Source organism: Electrona antarctica, assembly GCF_951216825.1.
Source record: "Electrona antarctica genome assembly, chromosome: 6".
In the NCBI taxonomy this organism is placed as follows: domain Eukaryota; kingdom Metazoa; phylum Chordata; class Actinopteri; order Myctophiformes; family Myctophidae; genus Electrona; species Electrona antarctica.
In genome coordinates, this window is record NC_136811.1 from 58,758,816 (window position 1) to 58,779,607 (window position 20,792).

The 20,792-nt window shown below is 48.1% G+C and overlaps 1 protein-coding gene across 1 annotated transcript in view; it reads right to left on the reverse strand.

Annotated features, from left to right (window-relative positions):
- The window catches only part of LOC306924274 (mitochondrial glutathione transporter SLC25A40-like), a 48,515-nt gene extending 30,998 nt beyond the window's left edge, over window positions 1–17,517 (reverse strand). The window contains exons 1-4 of the mRNA XM_079502723.1: window positions 17,341–17,517; window positions 16,314–16,458; window positions 13,290–13,349; window positions 11,985–12,094 (exon numbers count right to left, since the gene is read on the reverse strand). Of these exons, the coding sequence (XP_079358849.1) occupies window positions 11,985–12,094; window positions 13,290–13,349; window positions 16,314–16,449 (306 nt within the window). The 5' untranslated portion in view covers window positions 16,450–16,458; window positions 17,341–17,517. The remainder of the gene's footprint in view (window positions 1–11,984; window positions 12,095–13,289; window positions 13,350–16,313; window positions 16,459–17,340) is intronic.
- Between the last annotated feature and the right edge of the window lie 3,275 nt (window positions 17,518–20,792).

Here is a 20,792-nt window from a genome sequence, read left to right on the forward strand (position 1 = left end):
GAGAGACTTAGTGGAGACATCCTGGACACAGAGAGAGACTTAGTGGAGACATCCTGGACACAGAGAGAGACTTAGTGGAGACATCCTGGACACAGAGAGAGACTTAGTGGAGACATCCTGGACACAGAGAGAGACTTAGTGGAGACATCCTGGACACAGAGAGAGACTTAGTGATGGAGACATCCTGGACACAGAGAGAGACTTAGTGGAGACATCCTGGACACAGAGAGAGACTTAGTGATGGAGACATCCTGGACACAGAGAGAGACTTAGTGATGAAGGCATCCTGGACACAGAGAGAGACTTAGTGATGGAGACATCCTGGACACAGAGAGAGACTTAGTGATGGAGACATCCTGGACACAGAGAGAGACTTAGTGATGAAGGCATCCTGGACACAGAGAGAGACTTAGTGATGGAGACATCCTGGACACAGAGAGAGACTTAGTGATGGAGACATCCTGGACACAGAGAGAGACTTAGTGGAGACATCCTGGACACAGAGAGAGACTTAGTGGAGACATCCTGGACACAGAGAGAGACTTAGTGGAGACATCCTGGACACAGAGAGAGACTTAGTGGAGACATCCTGGACACAGAGAGAGACTTAGTGATGGAGACATCCTGGACACAGAGAGAGACTTAGTGGAGACATCCTGGACACAGAGAGAGACTTAGTGGAGACATCCTGGACACAGAGAGAGACTTAGTGATGAAGGCATCCTGGACACAGAGAGAGACTTAGTGATGGAGACATCCTGGACACAGAGAGAGACTTAGTGATGGAGACATCCTGGACACAGAGAGAGACTTAGTGGAGACATCCTGGACACAGAGAGAGACTTAGTGGAGACATCCTGGACACAGAGAGAGACTTAGTGATGGAGACATCCTGGACACAGAGAGAGACTTAGTGGAGACATCCTGGACACAGAGAGAGACTTAGTGATGGAGACATCCTGGACACAGAGAGAGACTTAGTGATGAAGGCATCCTGGACACAGAGAGAGACTTAGTGATGGAGACATCCTGGACACAGAGAGAGACTTAGTGATGGAGACATCCTGGACACAGAGAGAGACTTAGTGATGAAGGCATCCTGGACACAGAGAGAGACTTAGTGATGGAGACATCCTGGACACAGAGAGAGACTTAGTGATGGAGACATCCTGGACACAGAGAGAGACTTAGTGGAGACATCCTGGACACAGAGAGAGACTTAGTGGAGACATCCTGGACACAGAGAGAGACTTAGTGGAGACATCCTGGACACAGAGAGAGACTTAGTGGAGACATCCTGGACACAGAGAGAGACTTAGTGATGGAGACATCCTGGACACAGAGAGAGACTTAGTGGAGACATCCTGGACACAGAGAGAGACTTAGTGGAGACATCCTGGACACAGAGAGAGACTTAGTGGAGACATCCTGGACACAGAGAGAGACTTAGTGATGGAGACATCCTGGACACAGAGAGAGACTTAGTGGAGACATCCTGGACACAGAGAGAGACTTAGTGGAGACATCCTGGACACAGAGAGAGACTTAGTGATGGAGACATCCTGGACACAGAGAGAGACTTAGTGATGGAGACATCCTGGACACAGAGAGAGACTTAGTGGAGACATCCTGGACACAGAGAGAGACTTAGTGGAGACATCCTGGACACAGAGAGAGACTTAGTGATGGAGACATCCTGGACACAGAGAGAGACTTAGTGGAGACATCCTGGACACAGAGAGAGACTTAGTGATGGAGACATCCTGGACACAGAGAGAGACTTAGTGGAGACATCCTGGACACAGAGAGAGACTTAGTGGAGACATCCTGGACACAGAGAGAGACTTAGTGATGGAGACATCCTGGACACAGAGAGAGACTTAGTGATGGAGACATCCTGGACACAGAGAGAGACTTAGTGGAGACATCCTGGACACAGAGAGAGACTTAGTGGAGACATCCTGGACACAGAGAGAGACTTAGTGATGGAGACATCCTGGACACAGAGAGAGACTTAGTGATGGAGACATCCTGGACACAGAGAGAGACTTAGTGGAGACATCCTGGACACAGAGAGAGACTTAGTGGAGACATCCTGGACACAGAGAGAGACTTAGTGGAGACATCCTGGACACAGAGAGAGACTTAGTGATGGAGACATCCTGGACACAGAGAGAGACTTAGTGATGGAGACATCCTGGACACAGAGAGAGACTTAGTGGAGACATCCTGGACACAGAGAGAGACTTAGTGGAGACATCCTGGACACAGAGAGAGACTTAGTGATGGAGACATCCTGGACACAGAGAGAGACTTAGTGGAGACATCCTGGACACAGAGAGAGACTTAGTGGAGACATCCTGGACACAGAGAGAGACTTAGTGGAGACATCCTGGACACAGAGAGAGACTTAGTGGAGACATCCTGGACACAGAGAGAGACTTAGTGGAGACATCCTGGACACAGAGAGAGACTTAGTGGAGACATCCTGGACACAGAGAGAGACTTAGTGGAGACATCCTGGACACAGAGAGACTTAGTGGAGACATCCTGGACACAGAGAGAGACTTAGTGGAGACAAACTGGACACAGAGAGAGACTTAGTGATGGAGACATCCTGGACACAGAGAGAGACTTAGTGATGGAGACATCCTGGACACAGAGAGAGACTTAGTGGAGACATCCTGGACACAGAGAGAGACTTAGTGGAGACATCCTGGACACAGAGAGAGACTTAGTGGAGACATCCTGGACACAGAGAGAGACTTAGTGATGGAGACATCCTGGACACAGAGAGAGACTTAGTGATGGAGACATCCTGGACACAGAGAGAGACTTAGTGATGGAGACATCCTGGACACACAGAGAGACTTAGTGGAGACATCCTGGACACAGAGAGAGACTTAGTGATGGAGACATCCTGGACACAGAGAGAGACTTAGTGATGGAGACATCCTGGACACAGAGAGAGACTTAGTGGAGACATCCTGGACACAGAGAGAGACTTAGTGGAGACATCCTGGACACAGAGAGAGACTTAGTGGAGACATCCTGGACACAGAGAGAGACTTAGTGGAGACATCCTGGACACAGAGAGAGACTTAGTGATGGAGACATCCTGGACACAGAGAGAGACTTAGTGATGGAGACATCCTGGACACAGAGAGAGACTTAGTGGAGACATCCTGGACACAGAGAGAGACTTAGTGGAGACATCCTGGACACAGAGAGAGACTTAGTGGAGACATCCTGGACACAGAGAGAGACTTAGTGGAGACATCCTGGACACAGAGAGAGACTTAGTGGAGAGATCCTGGACACAGAGAGAGACTTAGTGATGGAGACATCCTGGACACAGAGAGAGACTTAGTGGAGACATCCTGGACACAGAGAGAGACTTAGTGGAGACATCCTGGACACAGAGAGAGACTTAGTGGAGACATCCTGGACACAGAGAGAGACTTAGTGATGGAGACATCCTGGACACAGAGAGAGACTTAGTGATGGAGACATCCTGGACACAGAGAGAGACTTAGTGGAGACATCCTGGACACAGAGAGAGACTTAGTGGAGACATCCTGGACACAGAGAGAGACTTAGTGGAGACATCCTGGACACAGAGAGAGACTTAGTGATGGAGACATCCTGGACACAGAGAGAGACTTAGTGGAGACATCCTGGACACAGAGAGAGACTTAGTGGAGACATCCTGGACACACAGAGAGAGACTTAGTGGAGACATCCTGGACACAGAGAGAGACTTAGTGGAGACATCCTGGACACAGAGAGAGACTTAGTGATGGAGACATCCTGGACACAGAGAGAGACTTAGTGATGGAGACATCCTGGACACAGAGAGAGACTTAGTGGAGACATCCTGGACACAGAGAGAGACTTAGTGATGGAGACATCCTGGACACAGAGAGAGACTTAGTGGAGACATCCTGGACACAGAGAGAGACTTAGTGATGGAGACATCCTGGACACAGAGAGAGACTTAGTGATGGAGACATCCTGGACACAGAGAGAGAAGGCTTCGCTTATTTTACATACTTTGTTTTTCCATCTTATCTGTTTTTTATGCCACTTTGATGTGTACAACATACATGGTCCCGGGGGCCACATGCGGCCCCCACCTTCACTTAGAATGTGGCCCCTCAAAGTTAAAGATGGAGTGCCACAACTTTTGTATTTTTCCAGTTTTTCATGTGTTTATGAGGTGCCAGTACTTCATTAGACACCCTGGAGTCGTTTTTATGTGCAATGGTGTATTATCTTTGTATTTAGGGTGAAACAGTAACAGTAATAGTGTTTACCAGGGTGTAACAGTAACAGTAATAGTGTTTACCAGGGTGTAACAGTAACAGTAATAGTGTTTACCAGGGTGTAACAGTAACAGTAATAGTGTTACGGCTCACTCCTCCTCACCTTCACATGCAAGCACTGCTTAGCCACTCCCCCCTCTCTGACTACTCCATGGCTCAACTCAGCACACCTGCTCTCCTTCACCAATTATCTGCACCTGTCTTCCATCCTGCAATCAAGCACTGCCTCTACAAAAGCCCAGCCTGCCCTTCATTCCACGCCAGAGCTTCACATGTCAACATGTATGGTAAAGTACAGGCAAAGCTTATTGTGTTGTTAAACTGAGTTATAGTGCTAGTTACACTTTTAGCTTTACACAACTTTCCCAGTTTATTGTTGTTCTCTGAAGACTGACGCTTCCTCTCCTCCTCCTCCCCAGTGCTTGGATTCCCACGCTGTTTGGCCAACCTGGAGAGCCACCACCCTTCTACTACATTTCCCACTCCTTCCCCCTGTTTGTGAATAAACCTGAACTACCTTTGAACAAACGCCTCCTCTATTGCTGTGCACTTGGGTCACACTTACTAAACATAACAGTAAGCTCTGGCCATCGGGACCCAGCCAGCATGGAGAAGACGTTTCAGGCCCAGGGCCAAGTCTTGGGCGAACACTCTCGCCTATTAAAGGAGGCTTCTATTGCAGTCATAAGTATTAAAGAGGATCTCCAAGGGGTTGCGACTCGTCAACAGTCCCAGGCCAATCAACAACAAGCCCAGGTGGACCAGCTCACTGCCGTGGTCCAGAGTCTCGCTGACCAGGTTGCTGCACTCAGTGCTCGACTCCTTCCACTTGCTTCTGCCCAGTCTGGGCCTGCTCCAAACCCGGCCCCTGAGCCCGAGACGCCCCCTACTCGGGAGCCCCATCTGGTGGCACCGGCTCTTTATGACGGATCTTTCGCCTTCTGCCGTGAATTCATCATGCAGTGTGAGTACATTTTTGCCCTTCAACCCAGTATGTACTCCACTGCCCCCGCCCGCATTGCCTACATCGCTAACCTAACCACAGGGCAGGCTCGCCGGTGGGTGATGGCTAGTCGGGAGGGCTCTGCACCTTACATGCATGACTATGCTGCATTTAAGGAGGAGTTCAAGACTGTTTTCGATCATGATGTCCATGGGCAGGATGCAGATTCAGTTCTTTCCACCCTCCAGCAGGGTTCTGGCTCTGTGGCACAGTTTGCCACAGAGTTTCGCATTCTAGCAGCTCGTTGCCAATGGAACGAGCCTGCCTTGTTTAGTGCTTTCCGGCGGGGCTTGGCAGAGCCTGTGAAGGATGCCTTATCTGGTAGAGAGAAGCCCGCCACGTTGAACCAACTCATCTCCCTCTCTATTTCGCTTGATGAACGTCACCGGGAGCGCAAGCGTGAGAAGGCTCACCAGTTTCGTCCTGCTGCTTCCTCGCCTTCCTCTACCTCGCCTCCAGCCAGCCTTAACCGGCCTGCTCTTCTCCCTGTTCTCTCTACATTTGCTGGTGAGGAGCCTATGCAGTTGGGCCGAGCCCGCTTGACCAATGCTGAACGTGATCACAGAAGACTACAGGGGCTCTGCATGTATTGTGCCGGCTCAGCACACTCTGTTGACTATTGCCCCATCCTACATTCCAGAGCCTCCTCAGGCCGGCTGCCAAAAGACAGGGCTCACCCGCTCGGGGGTTCCGAGTGAGCCGCCTGTCCGACCCCCTGTCCCGCTCCAGCAAGTCCAGGTTCATTGTCACTCTTGCCTGGTCAGGGCGCACGCTCACCGTTCCTGCTCTGATAGACTCTGGGGCTGATGAGAGCTTTGTGGACCAACTTTACGCCCAGAGGGTTGGACTCCCCATTGTGCCTCTGGAGAAGTCCCTCTCGGCGTTCGCTTTGGATGGCCACCCCATGGGTCCTGTTACACACCAATGCGAGGCTTTCACCCTCACTGTCTCAGGAAATCATGTAGAGAGCATCCGCCCCTACGTCATCGTCTCCCCTGACACCCCATTCATCCTAGGCAGACCTTGGCTGGAACTCCACAACCCTCACGTCTGTTGGAGTTCAGGCCGCATTCTCAGCTGGAGCATTCCCTGCCACGCCCGCTGCCTTCGGTCTGCCCAGACACCTTCTCTGCCTGAACGACCCAGTCGTGCTCCTCCTGATCTTTCCAGGGTTCCCCCTGAGTACCACGACCTGGGTGAGGCATTCAGTAAGGAGCGAGCATGCACGCTTCCCCCCCACCGCCCCTACGACTGTGCCATCGAGCTCCGTCCTGACGCTCCGCTTCCAGCCAGTCGCCTCTACAACCTCTCACTACCTGAGAAGGCAGCTATGGACAGTTACATTAATGGCTGTCTGGCTGAGGGTCTTATACGTCCATCCACATCCCCGGTGGCAGCGGGCTTCTTCTTCGTCAAGAAGAAGGGTGGGGACCTGAGGCCCTGTATAGACTACAGGCAGCTCAACAACATCACCATCAAGAACAAGTATCCTCTCCCCCTCATGAGCTCCAACTTTGAACCCCTTGTCGGTGCTACCATCTTCACTAAGTTGGATCTCCGGAACGCGTACCACCTTGTGCGTATCCGTAAAGGGGATGAATGGAAGACCGCTTTCAAGACCCCCCGTGGACACTACGAATACCTGGTCATGCCCTTTGGTCTCACAAATGCCCCCTCAGTCTTTCAGGCCCTCATGAACGACATGCTCCGGGACATGCTAGAGGTATTCGTGGTCCTTTACCTTGATGACATCCTGGTGTTCTCCCGGGGCATTGAGGAGCATATCCAGCATGTCCGTCTGGTCATCCAGCGCCTCTTGGAGAATCGCCTGTACATTAAGGCTGAGAAATGCGTCTTTCACTCGCCTTCTGTGGAGTTCCTTGGACTTATTGTGGAGGAAGGCTGTATCCGTCCTGACCCCCACAAGGTCCAAGCCGTCGTCGACTGGCCGCAACCCACGACCCGCAGACAGCTCCAAGGTTTCCTCGGGTTTGCTAATTTCTACCGCCGTTTCATTCGGAACTACAGTCGCATAGCTGCCCCTCTTACTCAACTCACCTCCACTCTGCGTCCTTACGTCTGGACGCCCGCTGCCGGTGCCGCTTTTGCTGCCCTCAAGGAGCACTTCACCACAGCCCCTGTCCTTCTCCATCCAGACCCCTCCAGGCCATTCATAGTGGAGGCAGATGCTTCTGACATCGGTCTAGGGGCTGTCTTATCCCAGCGGTCGGTAAAGGACCAGAAGCTACACCCCTGTGCCTTTCTCTCTCGCCGGTTTGACCCAGCCGAGGAGAACTACGATATTGGGAATAGGGAGCTGCTAGCTGTGGTGGCAGCCTTTGAGGAGTGGCGCCACTGGCTGGAGGGCGCTGAAGAGCCCACGGTGGTCTGGTCCGACCATAAGAACCTAACCTTCATCCGGGGGGCCAAGCGCCTCAACTCTCGCCAGGCACGGTGGGCACAGTTCCTGGATAGGTTCAGCTACACCATCACCTACAGACCTGGCTCCAGTAACACCAAGGCTGATTCCTTATCTCGACTCCATGCTCCGGAGAAGTCCTCAGCCGAGCCTGAGCCCATCGTTCCGGCTTCTTGTATCATAGGGGCGGTCACCATGAACATTGAAGCTGAGGTCAAACGGGCCCAACAAGCTGAACCCGGCCCAGACAATGGTCCTCGCCACCGGCTCTTCGTGCCCGATTCGGTGCGGTCTCGAGTGCTGCAGTGGGGCCATTCCAGCCAGTTTGCTTGCCACCCCGGGTATCAGCGCACCCTCTCCTTCCTGAGCCGGAGGTTTTGGTGGCCGTCTATGAGGACTGACGTCCGGGAGTTTGTCGCTGCCTGCGCCACCTGCTCCCGTGCCAAGGCGTCACACCAGCCATCCGCTGGCCTTCTTCGCCCACTCCCTGTGCCCACCCGCCCTTGGTCTCACATTGGCTTGGACTTTGTGACCGGTTTTCCCCCTTCCCATGGGAACACCATCATCCTCACTGTGGTGGACCGGTTTTCTAAGGCAGTGCACCTGGTGGCGCTCCCAAAGCTCCCATCCTCTGCGGAGACGGCTGCACTCCTCACCCAGCATGTCTACCGCCTTCATGGGCTTCCCAGTGACATTGTCAGTGACAGAGGTCCACAGTTCACGTCCCAGGTCTGGCGAGCCTTCTGTAAGGAGATCGGCGCCACCGTTAGCCTCTCCTCGGGATACCACCCACAGTCCAACGGCCAGGCTGAGCGGACCAACCAGAGCTTGGAGTCGGCCCTCCGCTGTGTCTCTGCTCTCCACCCCACCTCCTGGAGCAAGGATCTACCCTGGGTGGAATACTCACTCAATGCCCTTACCTGCGCCGCCACTGGCAGGTCCCCTTTCGAAGCCTCTCTGGGTTACCAACCCCCGTTGTTCTCTCTCCAGGAATCTGAGGCCTCTGTCCCGTCTGTCCAGGCCCACTTCCGTCGTTGTCGGCGCGTGTGGAAGAAAGTCCGCGCCGCCCTGCTTCGCTCCAACGAGCGTTCCTGCCGTGGAGCCAACCGTCGCCGCATCCCTGCTCCGGTGTACCAGGCTGGGCAACGTGTCTACCTCTCCTCTGCCGACCTACCGCTCCAGGTGTCCTCCAGGAAGCTGGCTCCCCGGTATGTCGGTCCCTTCGAGATTGATCACGTCCTGAGTCCGGCGGCTGTGCGTCTCAAGCTCCCGGCCTCCCTGCGTGTACATCCCGTGTTTCACGTGTCCAAGATCAAGCCTGTGTCCTCGAGCCCTCTCATGCCCTCTGCCCCTGCTCCTCCGCCACCTCAGATGGTCGACGGGCATCCCCAGTGGACAGTTCGGCGGCTGCTGAAGGTTCGGCGCAGAGGTCGAGGTTTCCAGTTTCTGGCGGACTGGGACGGGTATGGCCCCGAGGAACGCAGTTGGATCTCCAGAAAGCTCATCATGGATCCCTCTCTCCTTCGGGACTTCTACAGGGCCAACCCCGACGCCCCCGGGAGGTCGCCAGGAGGCGCCCCTCGGAGGGGGGGTCCTGTTACGGCTCACTCCTCCTCACCTTCACATGCAAGCACTGCTTAGCCACTCCCCCCTCTCTGACTACTCCATGGCTCAACTCAGCACACCTGCTCTCCTTCACCAATTATCTGCACCTGTCTTCCATCCTGCAATCAAGCACTGCCTCTACAAAAGCCCAGCCTGCCCTTCATTCCACGCCAGAGCTTCACATGTCAACATGTATGGTAAAGTACAGGCAAAGCTTATTGTGTTGTTAAACTGAGTTATAGTGCTAGTTACACTTTTAGCTTTACACAACTTTCCCAGTTTATTGTTGTTCTCTGAAGACTGACGCTTCCTCTCCTCCTCCTCCCCAGTGCTTGGATTCCCACGCTGTTTGGCCAACCTGGAGAGCCACCACCCTTCTACTACATTTCCCACTCCTTCCCCCTGTTTGTGAATAAACCTGAACTACCTTTGAACAAACGCCTCCTCTATTGCTGTGCACTTGGGTCACACTTACTAAACATAACAAATAGTGTTTACCAGGGTGTAACAGTAATAGTCTTTACCAGGGTGTAACAGTAACAGTAATAGTGTTTACCAGGGTGTAACAGTAATAATGTTTACCAGGGTGTAACAGTAACAGTAATAGTGTTTACCAGGGTGTAACAGTAATAATGTTTACCAGGGTGTAACAGTAACAGTAATAGTGTTTACCAGGGTGTAACAGTAATAATGTTTACCAGGGTGTAACAGTAATAATGTTTACCAGGGTGTAACAGTAACAGTAATAGTGTTTACCAGGGTGTAACAGTAACAGTAATAGTGTTTACCAGGGTGTAACAGTAACAGTAATAGTGTTTACCAGGGTGTAACAGTAACAGTAATAGTGTTTACCAGGGTGTAACAGTAACAGTAATAGTGTTTACCAGGGTGTAACAGTAATAGTGTTTACCAGGGTGTAACAGTAATAGTGTTTACCAGGGTGTAACAGTAACAGTAATAGTGTTTACCAGGGTGTAACAGTAACAGTAATAGTGTTTACCAGGGTGTAACAGTAACAGTAATAGTGTTTACCAGGGTGTAACAGTAACAGTAATAGTGTTTACCAGGGTGTAACAGTAACAGTAATAGTGTTTACCAGGGTGTAACAGTAATAGTGTTTACTAGGGTGTAACAGTAACAGTAATAGTGTTTACCAGGGTGTAACAGTAACAGTAATAGTGTTTACCAGGGTGTAACAGTAACAGTAATAGTGTTTACCAGGGTGTAACAGTAATAGTGTTTACTAGGGTGTAACAGTAACAGTAATAATGTTTACCAGGGTGTAACAGTAATAGTGTTTACCAGGGTGTAACAGTAATAGTGTTTACCAGGGTGTAACAGTAACAGTAATAGTGTTTACCAGGGTGTAACAGTAATAGTGTTTACCAGGGTGTAACAGTAACAGTAATAATGTTTACCAGGGTGTAACAGTAATAGTGTTTACCAGGGTGTAACAGTAATAGTGTTTACCAGGGTGTAACAGTAATAGTGTTTACCAGGGTGTAACAGTAATAGTGTTTACCAGGGTGTAACAGTAATAGTGTTTACCAGGGTGTAACAGTAATAGTGTTTACCAGGGTGTAACAGTAATAGTGTTTACCAGGGTGTAACAGTAATAGTGTTTACCAGGGTGTAACAGTAACAGTAATAGTGTTTACCAGGGTGTAACAGTAATAGTGTTTACCAGGGTGTAACAGTAATAGTGTTTACCAGGGTGTAACAGTAATAGTGTTTACCAGGGTGTAACAGTAATAGTGTTTACCAGGGTGTAACAGTAATAGTGTTTACCAGGGTGTAACAGTAACAGTAATAGTGTTTACCAGGGTGTAACAGTAATAGTGTTTACCAGGGTGTAACAGTAATAGTGTTTACCAGGGTGTAACAGTAACAGTAATAGTGTTTACCAGGGTGTAACAGTAACAGTAATAGTGTTTACCAGGGTGTAACAGTAATAGTGTTTACCAGGGTGTAACAGTAATAGTGTTTACCAGGGTGTAACAGTAATAGTGTTTACCAGGGTGTAACAGTAATAGTGTTTACCAGGGTGTAACAGTAACAGTAATAGTGTTTACCAGGGTGTAACAGTAATAGTGTTTACCAGGGTGTAACAGTAATAGTGTTTACCAGGGTGTAACAGTAACAGTAATAGTGTTTACCAGGGTGTAACAGTAACAGTAATAGTGTTTACCAGGGTGTAACAGTAATAGTGTTTACCAGGGTGTAACAGTAACAGTAATAGTGTTTACCAGGGTGTAACAGTAACAGTAATAGTGTTTACCAGGGTGTAACAGTAACAGTAATAGTGTTTACCAGGGTGTAACAGTAATAGTGTTTACCAGGGTGTAACAGTAACAGTAATAGTGTTTACCAGGGTGTAACAGTAATAGTGTTTACCAGGGTGTAACAGTAATAGTGTTTACCAGGGTGTAACAGTAACAGTAATAGTGTTTACCAGGGTGTAACAGTAACAGTAATAGTGTTTACCAGGGTGTAACAGTAACAGTAATAATGTTTACCAGGGTGTAACAGTAACAGTAATAGTGTTTACCAGGGTGTAACAGTAATAGTGTTTACCAGGGTGTAACAGTAATAGTGTTTACCAGGGTGTAACAGTAACAGTAATAATGTTTACCAGGGTGCCGGTGAAGTGTCCAGGGGGTTTGTTATACCAGGCCCTGGAGTTCCCGTTCTCACACACACAGATGTGGTCCATCAGGCCGTTGCAGTAGACGAAGCACTTCCCTGGAAAACATCACAAACACACACACACACACACACACACACACACACACACACACACACACACACACACACACACACACACACACACACACACACACACACACACACACACACACACACACAATCAATGGATCCTCTATCGACAGAGTCACTGAATATAAGTATCTGGGAATCTGGCTTGATGAAAACATTTACGTTTAAACACCATATCACTGACCTTACCACCAAGTTAAGGCAGAAAATTGGTTTTCTCTATAGAAATAAAGCTAACTTCCCAATGATCTGTAGGAAAAGGGTTGTTGATGCTGTTTTCATGTCAGTTCTGGACTACGGTGATGTTATTTATAGAAATGCTGCCCTTACCACTCTTCTACCCCTAGATACAGTTTATCACTCAGCACTAAGGTTTATTACAGGTGAAAACTATAACACTCACCATTGCACCCTTTACGATAAAGTAGGTTGGTCTTCCCTCTCTGAGAGGAGAACCATGCACTGGCACCAGTTTATTTTTAAAGCCATTGATGGGAAGCTACCTCCATACATCACACTGCTGTTACAATGGAAAAGAAATACCCGCCAGACCCGTTCAAGTGAATGGCTTTCTCTAGAGGTCCCATCCGTCCAATCTGAATTAGGTAAATCAGCTTTTTGCTTCGATGCCCCCACCACATGGAACACTTTACAACAAACATTGAAAATTAACACCCCAATATCCTATGGTCAATTTAATAACCTGCTTTTGAACCTCCCTACCTCAATATGTAACTGTTTTTAACTTGTGTTTTGTCTCAATGTCTGTATAATGATGTCTCTCCTTACATGAAGGTTTGATTTGTGTTTTATGTCTTGTATGTAATCTCGGCAGCATTGGAAATGAGGGAGAACCTCAATGCTCTATCGAGAATAAATAAAGGTTTCAATCAATTTCATTCGGATTAGCAGGGATTTTTTTTTCTTAGGGGCCCCTGGTGCCCAAGGGCACCTGGGCACCAGGGGCCCCTGGTGCCCAAGGGCACCTGGGCACCAGGGGCCCCTGGTGCCCAAGGGCACCAGGGCACCAGGGGCCCCTGGTGCCCAAGGGCACCTGGGCACGTGCCCAAAGTGCCCATATGGTAGATCCGGCCCTGTATGATACCAACGATAATGATATTAATACATGAAATATTACAAAACATTGACTTCTCTTGCGTACCTTTGGGGAAGGGATTCTTCTGAGCTTGAAGTCTGATCTTCACCACATCCAATGGGGTGACTGCAGACATCACACACACACACACACACACACACACACACACACACACACACACACACACACCAGTGGGTTTGTGTTTTTAGCGAGTATGTGCGTCCAGCTGATTTGATCGGCAGTGATATAAATAGGTTAACTTTTCAATGTAATGAGTCCCAGGATGCAGGGATGGTCTTTTAGAAATGAGTCCCAGGATGCAGGGATGGTCTTTTAGAAATGAGTCCCAGGATGCAGGGATGGTCTTTTAGAAATGAGTCCCAGGATGCAGGGATGGTCTTTTAGAGATGAGTCCCAGGATGCAGGGATGGTCTTTTAGAAATGAGTCCCAGGATGCAGGGATGGTCTTTTAGAAATGAGTCCCAGGGACATTTTATGAGTCCCACTTCAACCACGTTATAGGAGTCATATTGTGTAATTTTTACAAATTGCAGCATTTAACTCCCATTTCATTTTATATGGTTATAATGTGGTTATATTATTCATGTAGAAAACAGAAGAAGAAATGATTATTATAACTAAAGCTAGCAAAATAAACTAGAATAAAAAGAAAATGCTCTACATTATTTCATATTATTTTGGCTATATGAAATCTATAATAACCATAGAGTATAGAGACTGAACTGGCGCGAAGCTCCAGTTCATTTCCTGGTCCAGGGTAGGAGGCGGGACTGCGACGCTCTATTGCCGGGGGTTATTTAACCCAGCGATGTATAGCAGCGGAGCACTTTTACCGACGGACCGGATGTTATCCTGGATGTGGATGTAGCAGCTAAATGTAGCCAAAACACTCGATGGCGATCGACAACAACAACAGGAGGTTTTATTAATTCTAGCGCGACTAGCGACTGGAGAGCGGGGGCCCGTCTGATACAGGGGTTCTCAACGTTTTTGGCTGGGGACCCCCTCTGGGGACCGCCGGAAATGCTTTGGCCGTGTCTCGCGACCCCCGTCCCACCCCCCTCCTCACCACCAATACAAACTGACTGCAAAAATAACCTTAATAATAGAGAATATACATCATAAATGAATACTGAAACCAGATATAATCATTATAAGGGAAAGTGTATGCATGTGCTATGTAAACTCTTCATTTCCATTTTCCAGCCATTACGTTTATTTATTTATTTTTTAATAATAATTTGGGGACCCCCCAAAATAATTTGGCGACCCCCCAGAGGGGTTGAGAACCCCTGGTCTAGAGGCTGCGCTGAGCGCTGGCTATCTGTAGTCTAGAGGCTGTAGTCTAGAGGCTGTAGTCTAGAGACTGCGCTGAGCGCTGGCTAGCTGTAGTCTAGAGGCTGTAGTCTAGAGGCTGTAGTCTAGAGGCTGTAGTCTAGAGGCTGCGCTGAGCGCTGGCTTGTTGTAGTCTAGAGGCTGCGATGAGCGCTGGCTATCTGTAGTCTAGAGGCTGTAGTCTAGAGGCTGTAGTCTAGAGGCTGTAGTCTAGAGGCTGCGCTGAGCACTGGCTAGCTGTAGTCTAGAGGCTGTAGTCTAGAGGCTGTAGTCTAGAGGCTGTACTCTAGAGGCTGTAGTCTAGAGGCTGCGCTGAGAGCTGGCTAGCTGTAGACTAGAGGCTGTAGTCTAGAGGCTGTAGTCTAGAGGCTGTACTCTAGAGGCTGTAGTCTAGAGGCTGCGCTGAGAGCTGGCTAGCTGTAGACTAGAGGCTGTAGTCTAGAGGCTGTAGTCTAGAGGCTGTACTCTAGAGGCTGTAGTCTAGAGGCTGCGCTGAGCGCTGGCTAGCTGTAGTCTAGAGGCTGTAGTCTAGAGGCTGCGCTGAGAGCTGGCTAGCTGTAGTCTAGAGGCTGTAGTCTAGAGGCTGTAGTCTAGAGGCTGTACTCTAGAGGCTGTAGTCTAGAGGCTGCGCTGAGCGCTGGCTAGCTGTAGTCTAGAGGCTGTAGTCTAGAGGCTGCGCTGAGCGCTGGCTAGCTGTAGTCTAGAGGCTGTAGTCTAGAGGCTGCGCTGAGCGCTGGCTAGCTGTAGTCTAGAGGCTGTAGTCTAGAGGCTGCGCTGAGCGCTGGCTAGCTGTAGTCTAGAGGCTGTAGTCTAGAGGCTGCGCTGAGCGCTGGCTAGCTGTAGTCTAGAGGCTGTAGTCTAGAGGCTGCACTGAGCGCTGGCTAGCTGTAGTCTAGAGGCTGTAGTCTAGAGGCTGTAGTCTAGAGGCTGCGCTGAGCGCTGGCTAGCTGTAGTCTAGAGGCTGTAGTCTAGAGGCTGTAGTCTAGAGGCTGTACTCTAGAGGCTGTAGTCTAGAGGCTGCGCTGAGCGCTGGCTAGCTGTAGTCTAGAGGCTGTAGTCTAGAGGCTGCGCTGAGCGCTGGCTAGCTGTAGTCTAGAGGCTGTAGTCTAGAGGCTGTAGTCTAGAGGCTGCGCTGAGCGCTGGCTAGCTGTAGTCTAGAGGCTGTAGTCTAGAGGCTGTAGTCTAGAGGCTGTACTCTAGAGGCTGTAGTCTAGAGGCTGCGCTGAGCGCTGGCTAGCTGTAGTCTAGAGGCTGTAGTCTAGAGGCTGCGCTGAGCGCTGGCTAGCTGTAGTCTAGAGGCTGTAGTCTAGAGGCTGTAGTCTAGAGGCTGCGCTGAGTGCTGGCTGCAGCAGCCTGCCTCGCTGTAGTCTACAGCAGGGGTTCTCAACCTTTCTGGCTGGGGACCCCTCTGGGGACCCCTCTGGGGACCCACGGAAATGCTTTGACCATGTCTCATGACCCCCGTCCCGCCCCCCTCCTCACCACCAATACAAACTGACTGCAAAAATAACCTTAATAATAGAGAAAATATATCATAAATTAATACTGAAACCAGATATAATCGAAAATGGGGACCCCCCCCAAAATATTTTGGCGACCCCCTGAGGGGTTGCGACCCACGGGTTGGGAACCCCTGGTCTAGAGGCTGCGCTGAGTGCTGGCTCGCTGTAGTCTAGAGAGAGAGAGAGAGAGAGACATTGTGACTGACAGGTTACATGATTGAGGTTAACTCACCCAACAGTGAAGTGAGGATGGCTCCGGAGCAGGACGCCACCATCTGTTGAAGTGGAGTAATGCCATTACTGGCTGCTGGAGACACACTCTGTCTCTGTCCACTAGGGGCTGCTGAAGACACACTCTGTCCACTCATAGTGACAACCTAAACGCAACCATATTAATGTGAACACAACAACAATAAAATTAAAACGCAATGCAACGCACTTTTATTTTTGAATATGAATGAATATGAAGGACCGAAATGGAAACAAGCCATGGTGCTTTCTCAGGGATTGAAATCCTATTGTATCGAACTGTACAAGTGTAATGCTTTATGGTGTCATCCACTCACAGCTAACAGTATTTTATTTGTATTGAGCTGTACTTGAAATGTATCAATGTATTACATTATTAATACTAAATACTAAACTATTTACTATGAAATGTATCAATCAGGTAAAGAGGGGGAAAACTGGAGGGAAAAAATGGGGAAAAAGACAGTTCTAATACACGTTGCAGATCTTCAAGCTATCAACGTGCAACCACTCCTATAGACAGCTATGTGTGTCCCTGGCTGTGTCCCTGGCTGTGACCCTGGCTGTGTCCCTGGCTGGGTCCCTGGCTGGGTCCCTGGCTGTGTCCCTGGCTGTGTCCCTGGCTGTGTCCCTGTCTGGGTCCCTGGCTGTGTCCCTGTGTCCCTGGCTGTGTCCCTGGCTGTGTCCCTGGCTGGGTCCCTGGCTGTGTCCCTGTCTGGGTCCTTGGCTGTGTCCCTGTGTCCCTGGCTGTGTCCCTGGCTGTGTCTCTGGGTCCAAGCACAGAAATAGCATATTGTCACCACCAAGTGTCACTGTTGTGCAGCCTAACACACAGACACAGAGGCCAGGGAGTACAGTACAGTACAGTACAGTACAGTACAGTACAGTACAGTACAGTACAGTACAGTACAGTACAGTACAGTACAGTACAGTACAGTACTGTACTTTAACACGCGACAGACACCACAACTAACAGTACAACTACAGTTTGTAAACGAAATGTCCCAAACCTGGTTGTCAGTCACTGCTGTCCCCCAGCGACACTCTGCTCCATGGACACACACACACACACACACACACACACACGCTGCAGCCTCGTGAAGCTCGCTAAAGTTATTATTATTATTATTATTATTACTATGGTTAAAGTGCACCGGAGGGGACCAGCATACTGCCTGTTAGCTTAGCATTAGCAACACCACAGCAGCAGCACTCACTTCATACTGCCTGTTAGCCTGTTAGCTTAGCATTAGCAACATTTCATACTGCAGTGCACGGACGGTTAGCCTGTTAGCTTAGCATTAGCAACACTACGGCTAACTGCACGGTGTCTGGACGGTTAGCCTGTTAGCTTAGCATTAGCAACACCATGGCTAACTGCACGGTGTCTGGACGGTTAGCCTGTTAGCTTAGCATTAGCAACACCACGGCTATCTTGCACAAGGCAACAACAACAAACACAAATTCAACAGAGCACATTCGTCACAAACGTTACATACAAACATCATGGTGGTAAATTAAAATTATTAAAATAGATAGTAGAAACAGAAACATTTCTAAAGACCTCCCATGTTTAATGTTGAATGGGATTATTATTATTTTTTTACAATAGAAATATTATATATATTTATAATATAATATTTCACTTTTAGATTCTCCATGGCACATTCTTCATTCTTACGATGTGTCAAAATGTGTGTTAATACGTCTCATATTATTAGAATAGGATTTGCGGTGTTAATTATTATATACACATTGTTTGTGTCTATTATTACAGAAATGTTGAATCTTTACACTCGAACAAGAAGATGCTTTTTTTTGTGGTTGTCTCGATGTCTGTCGCGAGAGTTCCTTGGCTTCCCAAAGCCCTGTGTGTTGCCAGGTTTGGTGGTTTGGTGGTTTCCAGCAGCACTATCCGTCACTTTCACTCGCCCTGTTTCATATTTTATCTGAAAGACTAATTCAATAGGGAATGACAGTGGGCGTGGTTTTCTGGCACCACTGAAAAATCTAGATTTACAAAAAAACGTTTGTATGAATTATTTTAAGGCTAGAATCAAGCCATCCACGATCCTGGTGAATTGATTGATTGATTAACAGTTTTCAGAATTACAGTACATTTCAAGTACAGCTCAATACAAAGACTGTTAACTGTGATTGGACGGCACCATAAAGCATTACACTTGTTTACAATAGGGTCCACCTTGTTCAATTCATCAAAACATTTAGAGACGTACGAATATACACAATTAGTGAAAACAGGAAATCATCATAAAGGAGGTGAAAAGGGAAAAGAAAAGAAACATATACAGTGAGGGGGGAACGGGGGGGGGGGGGGGGGGGGTGGATTCAGATTTTACGGGGGCCAGTTTTGAATTGCAGCCGTCCGTAGGTGCCCTTTGAGAGCGGTTTTGAAGTCAAGGGATTTGCATGTCTTAATGATGGTAGGGCGTTCCACATTTTGGTGGCATAGGAGCGAAAATAATTTAGTCCTTTGTGCCGAATCATGACCAGACAACCTATATATTATGACAAAAATAAAATGATATGTATTAAATGTAGTAGGCCTATAATTATTAGACTATATTACAATTAAATAAAAAACAGAATCCACAGAATCAAAGGTTTTTAATATGGCCATGAATCACCAGGATCGTGGATGGCTTGATTCTATAGGCTTAAAATAATTGAATATGAATATTAATGAATATTTTTGTAAATCTCTATGGCTAGTGGTGACATCATTGTGGCCATTGAGTTTCACATTCTCCAAACCTTTAAAACATTTCCAAACTGTTTCAGAAAACTTCCGCTATTAAAAATGTTCACCACATTTCCAAAAATATACATATTTCCGAACTGTTCTGAGAGCACTTTATAGAATAATAAAGAACGTATATTATATTTGAAATGCGTGTGAATTAAGTGATTGATTGATTGATTGATTGATTGATTGAAATATCTTAACAGTTTGCAGAATTACAGTACATTTCAAGCACAAACTCAATACAAAGTTAACTGTGAGTGGACGACACCATAAAGCATTACACTTGTTTACAAGAGGGTCCACCTTGTTCAATTCATCATAACATTTAGAGACGTACAAATAGACACTTCTATATAGTAAAAAAAGAAAAAGAAAAGAGAGAACAGGAATTCATCATAAAAAAACCTAAAGTGACCTAAAGCGACCAAACATGGCAACCCCAGAAACTTTCACTGTTGTATTTTAAAGCGGGAAACAGACAGACGGTAACAGCAGAACGGAGCAGTAAATTAATAACATGTGGTATAAAGTTAATATAAACGTCAATATGAGGCGAGGAGATCTTTTAAATTAACTTCTACTTCATGCTGCACGTACCGTGTCACTGTACAAACACTAACAACAACAACAACAACAAGGTAAACAAACAGTTACGACACACACACACACACACGCACACACAGCAGGCTGAAAGGAGCAGATCTACAAGCTATCAACGCGTCGCCTTGTGACTCGTGGATATAGCTTGTAGATCTGTTCTGTTGTTTTCGTGTGTGTGTGTGTGTGTGTGTGTGTGTGTGTGTGTGTGTGTGTGTGTGTGTGTGTGTGTGTAGTTGTTTTGGTTGTGTTGGGTGTGTGTGTGTGTGTGTGTGTTGTGATTATTTTGAACCACGCGTTGCTGCTGTTGTTTTTGTTGTTAGTTTGTAAGTAGCCGTGTGTTGTTTATTAGTGATATCTACCCCAGGGACCCCCTCTGTGTTTATTAATGATATCTACCCCAGGGACCCCCTCTGTGTTTATTAATGATATCTACCCCAGGGACCCCCTCTGTGTTTATTAATGATATCTACCCCAGGGACCCCCTCTGTGTTTATTAGTGATATCTACCCCAGGGACCCCCTCTGTGTTTATTAATGATATCTACCCCAGGGACCCCCTCTGTGTTTATTAATGATATCTACCCCAGGGACCCCCTCTGTGTTTATTAATGATATCTACCCCAGGGACCCCCTCTGTGTTTATTAATGATATCTACCCCAGGGACCCCCTCTGTGTTTATTAATGATATCTACCCCAGGGACCCCCTCTGTGTGTATTAATGATATCTACCCCAGGGACCCCCTCTGTGTTTATTAATGATATCTACCCCAGGGACCCCCTCTGTGTTTATTAATGATATCTACCCCAGGGACCCCCTCTGTGTTTATTAATGATATCTACCCCAGGGACCCCCTCTGTGTTTATTAGTGATATCTACCCCAGGGACCCCCTCTGTGTTTATTAATGATATCTACCCCAGGGACCCCCTCTGTGTTTATTAATGATATCTACCCCAGGGACCCCCTCTGTGTGTATTAATGATATCTACCCCAGGGACCCCCTCTGTGTTTATTAATGATATCTACCCCAGGGACCCCCTCTGTGTTTATTAATGATATCTACCCCAGGGACCCCCTCTGTGTTTATTAGTGATAT